This window comes from Theobroma cacao, chromosome 5, assembly GCF_053813885.1.
Source record: "Theobroma cacao isolate CCN51 chromosome 5, ASM5381388v1, whole genome shotgun sequence".
In the NCBI taxonomy this organism is placed as follows: domain Eukaryota; kingdom Viridiplantae; phylum Streptophyta; class Magnoliopsida; order Malvales; family Malvaceae; genus Theobroma; species Theobroma cacao.
In genome coordinates this window covers 33,631,159-33,643,837 of record NC_142643.1, presented here as the reverse complement: position 1 = coordinate 33,643,837, position 12,679 = coordinate 33,631,159, and the positions used below count along the sequence as shown (strand labels likewise).

Genomic DNA, 12,679 nt, shown 5'->3' with positions numbered 1-12,679 from the left:
AATTAATACCATCCTCTTTCTTTGCATGAAAATAATTAATACCATTACTTTTTAAGATCAATTTTATTATTTATCAGTACTTCATTCATTATTAATAAAAACATCTAATTTCAATTGTGATCATGATTTGGATGTTTCTTTGCAGTCTTTAACGTTAGTGACACCAGTCTTTGCATTTCATTTCTCCTCTCTTCTCTCGACATGTGTTTCAATAGATCTTTACAAATCTTTTCCGATATTTTATGAATCACTAGAACTTTTGCTAGAGACCACATAAAATTATCTTAATATAATAGATTAGCATAAATCAATCATCATTTTCATATAAATAAATGAAAACAAGCAAATTTTTGTTTAATTCAACAACACTTAGTATTTTATTTTATTTTTCGTATTAACTCATTGACATCATCAATGGGAATTTTTTTTCCAAAGTGAATTATGAATCGCTGAAATGACTTTTGATTATTTTTATAGTGAACCTTGTTTTTGAAAAAAGTATTATCACATAATACAAGAAATCATTAGGTAGTGATGTATATAATTTATTAAGCTATGTCATTATGCCAAGATTCCCATTTCTATTTTTGATTCTCTATTTCTGTATAATGTTTTAATAATTTCCATAAAAAAGAATGCATAATGGTTAATTTGTAAAGATCTATAATTAATGGAGTATTTAATTAAATTAAATATCTTAATTCTTGATTAAAAATAATATTATTATTATTTATATACATATATAATGGAAATCCAAAAGGAAAGACGGTTGAATAAAAACTGTTAAGCTGAAATTAATTAGGAAGGAACCACGTTGTTGTATCAACCTAACAATATAGATTACCTTACATATGTAATAACCTCATTTAATAACTGTCCCATTCAAAAAGTTCTGGTTCGGTAATTGCATAAAAATCTTATAAAATTGAAAAAAAAAAGACAAAGAAAATATAATAATTCTTATATCAAGTCTTTGTTTGTTTAACGGAAATAGATTTTTGGAAATTTTTTTGTGGAAGTGTTTTTTTCTTTGAAAATCTAATATTTTGTCTTTAAATGGCACATTTGAAAACATTTTTTTTTTGTTGTTAAAATGATATTATGAAAAATATATTTCTCTTTTCTTAAGATTATCATCCATTTTTTTTTATAAATGTTTGAATCATTTCTCGATTTGTGTGTGGACCATGCTAATTTTCTCTATATATAGTTCCAATTTTATCGGAGGTCCTCAAAGGGATTTTTTTTAATAAATTTTTAATATTGAAGAAAACTCATAAATTATCCAAATTAGGCTAAATGTTCAAATTAGGGTTAAACGTTTGGGTACTTTTTCAATTAAGGGCCCAAAGTTTCAATTATAACAATTAAGAGACAAACGTTTTCAATTCCTTGCAATTAATGACTAAGTTGACAAGTGGATGTAGCGCAGATCATATGCGATAGAAAATCACGTGAGTTGATAACATAACATCTTGGGAAATGTTATTGTTATTTTTTGTGGAAAAAATGTTGTTAACATCATGTTGAAAAATGTAGTGGTACATGCCATGTTCTAAAATTTAGTTGTTACACGTCATGTTGAAAATGTAGTTAATACTCATCATGTTAAAAAATTTAGTTGTTAGATATCATGTTAAAAAATATTTATTAAAGATTTAGTTGTTACACGTCATGTTAAAAATTCAGTTGTTACACATTATGTTGAAAAATATAATTGATATACGTCATGTTTAAAATTTAGTTGTTACATGTCATATTGAAAAATATAATTGTTACATGCCATGTTGAAGATTTAGTTATTACAAACTATGTTAAAAAACGTAATTGTCATACACCATGATGAAAAGGTTGTTATACATCTCGTCATAATTTAAATTGTTTTGACTTGATAAAAAAGATTTTTTGACAAAATTACCCTTTCATATCTTACGCAATAAGTGAGCGTCCACTCATGCGCGTGCCTTACACGTGTAGATACTTTTTATCTTAACCCTTAATTGTAAGTAACCAAAAACATTTGATCCTTAATTATTACAATTAAAACGTTTAATCTTAAATTGAAAAAAACTCAAAAATTTTGATCCCAAATTAAGCATTTAGTCTTTCAAATCATAATAAAGCTCACAAATTTCTCATTATCAAAAATTATTTTCATGCTTCACTCCAAAAAAAAATAAATTTCATGCTGATTGAATTATTCATTTTTTATAATCATTTAGAATAAATTTTCATGATTTAAAAGCGACTTAAAGAAAACCCATTCAATCCTTTTTTATTGACGGGGGAGTCACGGGTTAAGGTGAAAGGGAGAAAGAGTTTAGCCTTGGAAATTGTCTTTCTCTCCTTAATTTTGGATTTTCTTATTATTTTTAGTTGATTATATTACTTTTTTGACTTTAAAAGCGAAAAAAGAAAGAGAAAAATGATTTGAATTTTAGAAATCATTTTCCTGATCTAATTGGAATACATTTTTGTCCATGAAACTTCCTTTTGTCAGTGATGAATCATCGCCCACTATAATTGGTTCCCAGACTTTTTTCCAAACATTAAATCCACGCGGCGGAACTATCCAATGTGCAAAATTCTCACTACTTTTTTCGAAACTTGACAGCATAACCAAACAATGGCAATCCTGTAATAATGTACAAAATCACAGGTGCTTTGAGAAACTTTAGCTCTATAAATATTCTTGAACTAAACTCAAAACAAACGACACAAAAATCAAGTAAAAACTCTTTTGTACCAGAAAATTGTTGTAAACATGTCCGGTGGATACCCTCAACACCCTCCCGGCTACGGCTACGGCGCCCCTCCGGCTCAGCCCTACTCAGCCGCTCCATACACCGCCGGCGCCCCCCCGCCTCCTCAACCCTACGGTGTCCCATACGCCACTGCACCGTACGGCGCACCTTCCGCTCCCTACGGTGCCCCTCCTGGGGAGAAGCCGCCAAAGGACAAGCAGCAGGCACACGGTGTTGGAGGCGCTCCTCCAGCTTACAGCGGAAGCTATCCTCCTGCAGGAGGTTACTCGAGCCCTTTCGCGGCTCTGCTACCGTCGGCGTTTCCGCCAGGGACAGATCCTAATGTCGTGGCTTGCTTTCAAATGGCCGATCAAGATGGGAGTGGGTTTATTGATGATAAGGAGTTGCAAAGAGCGCTTTCTTCGTATAACCAAAGCTTCAGTTTGAGAACTGTTCATTTGTTCATGTATCTCTTCACTAATTCCAACTCCAGAAAGATCGGTCAGTTTCTTTTATTCTTACTTTTTTATTTAATTATTTTAACTAACCATTAATTTCACTGCTTTTCGGCCGTAATTGCAATTGAAATATCACGTTAATTTTCTATTGATTGAAAAATTAAGATAAAAATAAAATTTGAAAATTGTGAGATGAAAATCTCCAGGTTTGGCCTTATTGTTGTAAAATGTTCTAATAATAGTAATTAAAAAAGGAAAACTAATATATATAAAAAAAATAACTAAGATTGAAATGTAGGTGTAGCGTAGGTTGAGATATATTTACACACATTTAATCTTTAAATAAATGCAAGTTCAAAGTCAATTCCAGTATTAGGTTTTTTATTCAATTAATCAATTCGTTTGTATCGTTACCGTGAAATTCCTTCTCTTTCATCAAAACTTTTCAGCAGGGGAAACATAGTGGTGGGGTCTAACGTGCGCCGGGGAAATGCCTCACTCTAACTTAGGCCCCGTATTCGATTGGGTCTTTGCCCTATGCAAGGTCAGCGCCGGTGATTGAGTCATGGCATAGTAGCAGGCGGCTTTAGGCCCACGCAACAAAATGACTTAAATGACTCTTTATGAGTGGTGTCATTATAAAGGGGGCACGTGGTGTGGGTCCTATAGAAAGATTTTTTGGATCCGCGTTGTCTATAAAGATGATGTGCTTGCAGGAGCATATCCGTAATTAGGCTTTTATGTGCTTTTTTTAATTTTCCTCTTTTGATGTGGGAATTGTTGAACCACCTCATATTATTCCTGCCGACTCAAATATATTATGCAGTGGGTTGGGTGATTTCACGTCACACGCTTCATTTTCAAATTGAGCAATGCTACTTATTGTCCGATTGTTCGCGAGTTTTATGTGGAATAATAACAATTTTGTTAGTATTTATTTTTCAAATTTTCGTAAGCAATATGATTTATGCATCTCTAACTTTTTTTTTTGAAAAAAATTCATAATGCAGGTCCTAAAGAGTTCACTGCAGTGTTCTACAGTCTTCAGAATTGGAGGGTAATTTCCATGAGCAAACTTTTTTTCTTTTTGCTTGAATCGATATATGGGTTTGTTCGACTAAAAGATTGGGTTTGTTGCAGGCCATTTTTGAGAAATTCGATAGGGACAGGAGTGGTAAAATCGATGCCAATGAATTGAGAGAGGCACTCCTGAGTCTAGGATTTTCTGTCTCTCCAGTGGTATTGGATTTGCTTGTATCCAAGTTTGATAAAACTGGGGGCAAAAACAAGGCCATTGAATATGACAACTTTATCGAGTATGGTTTCTATATATAATATGTTTCACATATAAATTATTATGCAGCATTTCATTTTTTATGTCTATAATGTCAACTAATCTGTTTTCTTCTCTCTAATCCTTCATGATGCAGGTGCTGCCTTACGGTTAAAGTAAGCTTACTTGCTAGTTCCTCTCTACTTTTAACTTGAGACTATGGTTTTGGTTAATGGCAATTGAATTTGAATCATGGGTTTCTTTTTTGGTGTGTAGGGACTAACTGAGAAATTCAAGGAGAAGGACACTACGTACAGTGGTAATGCGACGTTTACATATGAAGCTTTCATGCTGACCGTTCTGCCATTCCTAATTGCTTAGGTGTTGATAAGGCTTTGCGTTTGTGGTGTAATTTCCTTAGTCTTCCAAGTCCTGCTTTAAGTTCACTTAGAGTTTTCCTTGCTATGACAAAATAAAACGTAATCGTTTGAAGTACTTGTATCATCACTATTTTGAATTCAATGCCAAATATTATGCGGTTTTCATGTTCAATTTGTCTACACGCCATGTGAGTTTTAAGAATTTTGCACGTAGAATGAATGCTTGCCATGTGCAAATTGAGAAGAAGTCAAACCCATCGTATTCTTTTTCTATGCTTTTATATTTGCAGACACGAATCAATCATCTGATTATTATTGTTAATATTCTTTCTTATCTACAAACAATCAAATTCTTGATTGATGGAAGACTCTGTTCGCATTAAGAACGGAGTGAAAGATGTTACCATCAAGCATGCTTTGGACCCGAAGCCGTTTTATTTCTTGGTAACAAATAAGTAAACCTGTTGTAATTGTAATTGGATATAGATAGATGTTTCACCTAATTAATGGATATCTATGGGCTTAGTTAATTTTGGTACAAGGTTAATATGTTATTATATTCTTGATCAGGTAATTGACAAAAGCAATTTGTGGAGATCGGTTCAATTTGTTGCTTGACACACGAGCATGGCATATAATATGGAAGTTTGATTGTATAAATGGGATTGGTGTTGGCTTTTTGCTTTTTAAAATGTTAAAACTTTTAAACGGAGAACTTGTTTGACTGAGATATAAAATTTTTACGTGAAACAAATATTTTAATAACAGTACGATGATAATGGGTTATATTCTCTAGTTGTGTATTTCTGATAGAGGATGGATTTTCTCTAATTGTGAATTTTTCGTTGGTTTAGACAATCTATAAGTTTAAGTCTAAAATAATTCCAAAACAAATTATTACCTAATTTCAAGTTACACAAATTATTTAAACCCTAATCCATGATTGAGTGCTTTTTCCAGAAGACCCCTAATTCGACGATCTTAAATGATCAAACATGAAAGAAAGTTAGGATATATGGATCTGATTTAGAAGCTTACCAAAATGGAGACAAATGATAGTTCATAATAACCCTTTGAAAGTGTTACTTATGTTGAAGGTTAGTCTCTGATTCAATACTCTGCTTGGCATGAAGATATCAAATTTGGATTGAAGAAGAAGACCTCATCTGCTACTGACATAGCCTTTTGGTTATTTTAACTTTTTCTGCTATTTTGCTTCTTAATCAGGCAACATGTTAGCCTTTGCACAATTGCAGCAAAGGATAGCTGACAACCTTAATGGTGCTGCACCTTTTGTTAAGCTGCTTTTCTTTATTTTTAATATTTTATCTGTTGCTTTTATATTGTAAGCTGATATAGGACTTCACAGGTTAATACAAGAAAGCCTTCTTCATTTTCTTGGTTAAGTCTCGTTTACTGGTAATAAATGAGCCTTTTTTCTTGAGCAAGATCTTATCTACAACTTTCTTTATACTTTTTATGAATCTTTTCATGGTATCAGAGCTTGAAAAGAGTTCTTAGAGGACTACTTTGAGCATTACTTTCTAGAAAAATCAAACCTTTTTCCCTTTTATTCCTTCATCATTCTATTTTTTCCCACCTGCAAACAAAAATCTACTGAGTATGGCTTCTTCAACCTATATTGCCACCGCTTCACCAATTTTTAATGGGGAAAACTATCCCATATGTGCTGTGAATATAAAAACTTACCTGAAGGCTTTTGACCTTTGGGAAGTGGTTGAAGTTGAAAGAGAACCACCAGTTATGTGCCATGCCAACCCCACAATGGCTCAACCTAAACAACATAGTGAGGAGGTAGCTAAGTGATTCAAAGCTTTGTTGTGTATACATTCTGCTGTGATCGATTCAATCTTCACAAGGATCATGACTTTTGAAGCTCCTAAAGAGGCGTGGGACAAGCTGCAAGAAGAGTTCCATAGTAGTGATAGGACCAGACAAATGTAGGAATTGAATCTTTTGAGGGTTTTTGAAGGTTTGAAAATGAAGGATGAGGAAACCATTAAAGAGTTTTCAAATAAGGTTTTGAAGGTTGTGAACCAGTTGAGGCCTCTCGGTGAAAACCTGTCAGAGAAAAGAATCATTAACAAAGTCTTTGTGAGCTTGACAGAGAAATTTGAATAAAAAAAATTTCTTCTTTAGAGGACTCCAAGGACATATCAACATTGTCGTTGATTGAGCTAGTTAACGCCTTACAAGTTCAAGAACACAAAAGAGCTTTAAGACAAGATAACCATATAGAGGAGGCACTAGTAGCTTGAGTCAAGGATAGAAGGAATAATGGCAACTACAAAAGAACTGGTGGTGAAAAGAAGGACAAAGAAAAGAAAAACAATGACAAGAATCAAGGTAAGGAAAAAAGGAAATTTCCTCTTTGTAGTTACTATAAAAAGAGAAACCACACAGAAAAATTTTACTGGTTCAAACCCAATGTGAAGTGCCGTAACTGTAATCAACAAGGTCATGTTGAAAAGGTGGGTAAGAACAAGGGTGCAAAGGTTGGAGAAAATGCTGCTTTAGAGGAGTAGAAAGGTGGAGCAGAAGAATTTCTTTTCATGGCAAGGAATCCAAGAAACTCTGCTAAGAAAGAAATATGGCTTATCGATAGTGCTTGTTCTAACCACATGACTAAAGATGAATCTCAATTTTTGGCACCAAACAGAAACTATAAGTCAACTGTGCAGATAGGGAATGGTGATTTACTATAGATTTGTGGAAAGGGAAAAATAGGTGTTAAAGCAGCTACAGGTATTAAGTCAACTCCCAATGTTTATTTTGTGCTAGATGCTAAACAAAATTTATTAAGCATAGGTCAGTTAACTGAAGAAGGATTTATTGTATTGTTCAAAGACAAGGCTTGCCCTGTCTTTGATTCATTTGGAAATGATTTATTTACTATTAGGATGAGAAACAAATGCTTCCCATTAAATTGGATGGAAGTTAAGTATCAAGCTTACTCATGTGTTTATAATGATGCTAAGTTGTGGCATCGTAGACTTGGCCATGTTAAATATCCTTCACTAAAGAGAATGGGAGTTATGAATTATGTTATTGATTTACCTATGTTGCTTGAGAATGAACACTTGTGCAATACATGTCTTCATGGAAAATAAAGCAGGACTCCCTTTCCAAACTACAACAATTCAAAGGCCATTGATCGACTGCAATTAGTCCACTCTGATGTAGGAGGGCCTATAAAGACGTCTTCATTAAGTGGCAGTAAGTTTTATGTGATCTTCATAGATGACTATAGTAGAATTTATTGGATTTATTTCTTGAAAAGTAAGTTTGAAGTTTGCAATTGTTTTCTAAGTTTGTGGCTTTGGTTGAGAATCAAACTGATAAAAATATTAAGTCACTTAGGACAAATAATGGCTCAGAATATGTCTCTAACGAGTTCAAGAATTTTTTGTCGCTTAAAGGGATAAGGCATCAACTAACTATCCCTTATAGTCCCCAGCAAAATGGCATATATGAGAAAAAAAATCGAACTTTTTTGGAAATGACAAGTTTGAGCAAAAATTGCGTAAAGTCTTTTGTGCAGAGGCTACAAATGCTGCAAATAATTTGTTGAATATTCTGCCAACCGGGGTGCTTGAAGATAAGAGTCCATATGAGGCCTAGTTTAACTCTAAGCCATATGTTGCTCATTTGAGGGTGTTTGGGTGTATTGCCTACACACAAATTCCTCAAGTCAAGAGAATTAAGCTTGATTCTAAATCATAACTATCAATTCATCTTTGGATATAATGATACCTCTAAGGGATATCCAATCTCGTACATTGTGCTAAGTACATCAAAGCCCCAATTATATTGGGATATGGTACTGTAGGACCAAGTATCTTTTCATCAGGTTCTTTAGAACAAAATGAGTCCTTTTAGGGATCAAGAGACCTTACAACCAAAAAGGTGCTTAATGGGTGAGCCTTGTCCATGTTAAAACGTTTAAGCAATCTCTCAATATATGCTGACTAATGGACAAGTATTCTATTGGCTTTGTGCTCAAGCTCTAGATCAAGACAAAGCTTGGTTTTACCCAAATCTTTAACTTCAAACTCCTTTTTAAAATATTCAATAGTTTTAGATAACTCTTTTGGAGTTCTAATCAAATTCATATCGTCGACATAAACCGCTATCAAAGCAAATCCAATTTTCGATTTCTTAATAAACATGCATAGGTAGATAAGATCATTTTTATACCTTTCCTTAATTAGGTACTTGCTTAAGCGTTTATACCACATGCGGTCGGATTACTTTAACTCGTACAAAGATCTGTATAGCTTTATTGAGAATAAGTTGCGAGGAGTGTATGCTTTAGGAATTTTGAATCCTTCAGGAATTTTCATATAAATATTAGAGTCTAATAAACCATATAGATATGCCATCACGACGTCCATAAGACGTATTTCCAGTTTCTCAGAAACTGCTAGGGTAATAAGAAAACAAAAGGTAATCATATCCATCACAAGTGAATATGTCTCATTATAATCAATCCTAAGTCTTTGAGAAAAGCCTTGGGCAACGAGTCAAGCCTTATGCCTCATGACTTCATTTTTCTCATTTTGTTTCCAAACAAAGACCCTATTGTATTTAACAAGTTTTACATTGTTAGAGATTCGAGCTACAAGCCCGAATACCTTTCGTTTAACTAGGGAAGCCAATTTAGCTTGGATTGCTTTTTCCTACTTATGCCAATCTTGCCTTTGACATCATTCGTTAATAGATCGCGGTTCATAATCATCATTTATAATCTCATGAGCAATTAAGAGTGCAAAAGCATCATCGATGATTATCTCATTCTGATCTCTAATCTCATTACACTATGTAATGGAAATCTCAATGTTCCTAGGGTCGATGGTCTTTTCATGGGTTCATGCCTCTTCAGGGGCAATAAGCTCTCTTGGAGCAAGCTCAACACCAGACTCTTCTAGAATGGATTCTCGATTCCTCCTTCTTTGTTTTTGAGGGACAATGTTTTTTGATTTTGATCCATTTTAGCTTGTTCTTCATGAACAACAATCCTAGCTAGAACATTCATAGCTAGAATATGAGACCATGTGACCTTGGATGCATCATTAAATTCGTTAGGAAGTTTATTGGTAATAACTTGTAAATGGATTTTACATTGCACCTCATTTTTACATTCAGGAGTTCTTGGGTCTAAATGGGATAGATATTTCTCATTCCAAGAGAAAATCTCAACTGGTTTCTATTTCTCGACTATGGAAGCTTTAGGTATCCTAATCAATGGAAACATTGTTTCATCGAAATGATAATCCGCGAATCTGGTGGTAAAAAGATCGCTCGTCATTGGTTCTAAGAACCTAATAATGGATGGCGAATCAAACCCAACGTAAATGCCCAAACGGCATTGGGGACCCATTTTAGTTTTTTTTGGTAGTACTACAGGCACCTACATAGCGTAACCAAAGGTGCATAAATGTGAAATGTCTAGTTCATAGCCTAGAACCAACTGCATGGGAGGCTGCAGGAGACTAACAGTGGGGCGCAATCTAATTAGTGTCGCTGCATGCAAAACAACATGAGTTCACACTGAATAGTTGAGCTTCGTCCTTAATGATAGAGTATGAGAGATAATTTGGATGCGTTTAATCGGGGATTCTGCTAATCTGTTTTGAGTATGAACATGTGGAACTGGGTGCTTAACCTCGATTCTTAGTAAAGCATAATAAGCATCAAAGCTTTGTGATGTAAATTTACCAAGATTATCCATCTTTAGGCTCTTGATTGGATAATCAAGGAAATGTGCCCAAAGCTTTATAATCTGTGCTAGTAAATGTACCAAGGCGACGTTACGTGAAGATAATAGGCAAACATGGGACCATATGCAAGATGCATCCACTAATACCATGAAATATCATAACGGCCCACTTGCCAGTTGTATTTGTCCACAAATATCACCCTGGATTCTTTGCAAGAATTAAGGGGATTCAAGATTCATCTTTGTCATAAAAGGTTTAGTAATGAGCTTTCCTTGTGAACAAGTTTCACAAGTATAATCTTTGGACAACAAAACCTTTGTATCCTTTAAAAGGTGTCCTCTAGTATTTTGGATTATCCTACGCATCATTGTAGGTCTTGGGTGACCCAGGTGATCATGCCAAAGTCTAAACTCATCAAGATTTACCAGTTTCCAAGATATGGTAGTGTATGATTCAACAGCTTTAATAGTAACACAACACATATAGCTTCCAAGTTCTCATGGATGGTCTTCTAGCTCGTCTTATAAGAAGTGATGCAAAGACATTCCTTATTTTGCTCATAAATTGTCTCAAGATGGTACCCATTATGGCGTACATATTTGAAGCTAAGTAGATTCCTCTTCGATCTACTACTTAGCAATGCATCTTTGATATGCAAGGTGGTGCCATTTGGCAGAACAATTGTGGCATTTTCGGAGCCATCAATAATTCCAACGGGACCTGATATTGTATAGACATTTGCCTTACTTAATGTCACATTTGATAAAAAGTGCTTGCCACAAAGTATGGTATGTGTTGTTGCACTATCAAGCAAACAGACATCTTCCATTTTCTCGGTGATTCCAGTTTGCACTTGTGTTGACAACTTCAAGTGTCAACTACTAGGATTCTCGAAGACCCACTACCGTTTCAAAAGATGAAAGGAGGCTCAAGGTTCATTGTCGTCTTCAAGTCGATTGGACGGTATACAAAATTAAAATCTAAATGATTAAAGAATTAAAAAAAAAGTAACCTTTCTTAGTTAGTTAGAGCCTTATGTTGATAACGTATTATGAAATATAACTTTGAAAGAGAATATTAGATAGAAGTAGTAAGAATGTAAGAAGATCTTCTATTTCATTTCTTGTTTCAGTATATTAACCATAAACTATAACGCCTTTATTTATAGGCACACATAGATGGAGAGGAAATGAATTTATATAAATAGAAGGGATGAACTTAATAGATAAGAATGTACATACACTAAATGAAATCATGAGATAGGGATGTACCAACATAAATATGTACATTGGATATGGGAGATACATTGGATATTATAAAATACAATAGATATTTACATATATTCATAACAGCTTACTTAATAATATATAAGGCACAAACCATCAATATAAAAAATAAGCTCTCCAACGTAAGACAAATAAAAAGTATGCATGAATTGACATGTTATCAAAATTTACCTGTGGGCAAAAAATTTAACACAAAGTGATTCATAACTTTTGTGATGAAACTAAAATATATTAATATTTTCTAATACTTATAGGCTAATTAAGAAAAAATAATAATTTCAATTTCTTCATGATTAACCATGAAAATATAATAATTTTCCTGTTGGGTAAAAATAATTATACTAACATGTTTAATAAGAAAATTGATGTCATTTAAACTTGATGTGATCAAAATAAAATATTGTAAAATTTACTTAATGTATATCTTATCATAATTAAGAGGCTATGGATAATCTCAATTATTCACATATATACTATCACATGATATCACAATAATAATCAAGACATACATAAAATAAGTATAACATAAATTGGATATTAAGTAATTTATTATACAGAAAATGTCTTAATCAAAAGTTAGATGAATATAATTTGGACTAATTAAACTCCTTCCATGACCAAAATAGTCAAACTAATTAGATCTAGAGAAGACAATTAGATCCAAAATTAGTTTGTTTTAAATGAGTTTATCTTTTCTAAATTTATTGGCCCAAAATGTTAGACACATTATATTCCATTCAACTTAACAGCCAATAAGTCCAAACAAATCACGTAAATAGAATAAGTCCAAAATATGT

General features: G+C 33.3%; 1 protein-coding gene across 1 annotated transcript; it reads left to right on the top strand.

The window, feature by feature from the left end:
• The first annotated feature begins 2,701 nt into the window (after positions 1-2,701).
• Positions 2,702-5,027, top strand: LOC18598867 (calcium-binding protein CBP-like). Its single transcript, XM_007028580.3, has 5 exons — positions 2,702-3,245; positions 4,213-4,259; positions 4,343-4,518; positions 4,633-4,651; positions 4,752-5,027. The coding sequence occupies exons 1-5, from the start codon at positions 2,765-2,767 to the stop codon at positions 4,854-4,856; spliced, it is 828 nt and encodes a 275-aa protein (XP_007028642.2). The 5' UTR covers positions 2,702-2,764; the 3' UTR covers positions 4,857-5,027.
• Positions 5,028-12,679: the final 7,652 nt, after the last annotated feature.

What these genes read in the sequence shown, in the direction of transcription:
- LOC18598867 (XM_007028580.3), top strand. Translation starts at nt 2,765, where the DNA reads ATGTCCGGTGGATACCCTCAACACCCTCCCGGCTACGGCTACGGCGCC. An exon ending in TTCCAACTCCAGAAAGATCG is followed by an intron (nt 3,246 to 4,212) that starts GTCAGTTTCTTT and finishes TTCATAATGCAG; the next exon opens with GTCCTAAAGAGTTCACTGCA. An exon ending in ACAGTCTTCAGAATTGGAGG is followed by an intron (nt 4,260 to 4,342) that starts GTAATTTCCATG and finishes GGTTTGTTGCAG; the next exon opens with GCCATTTTTGAGAAATTCGA.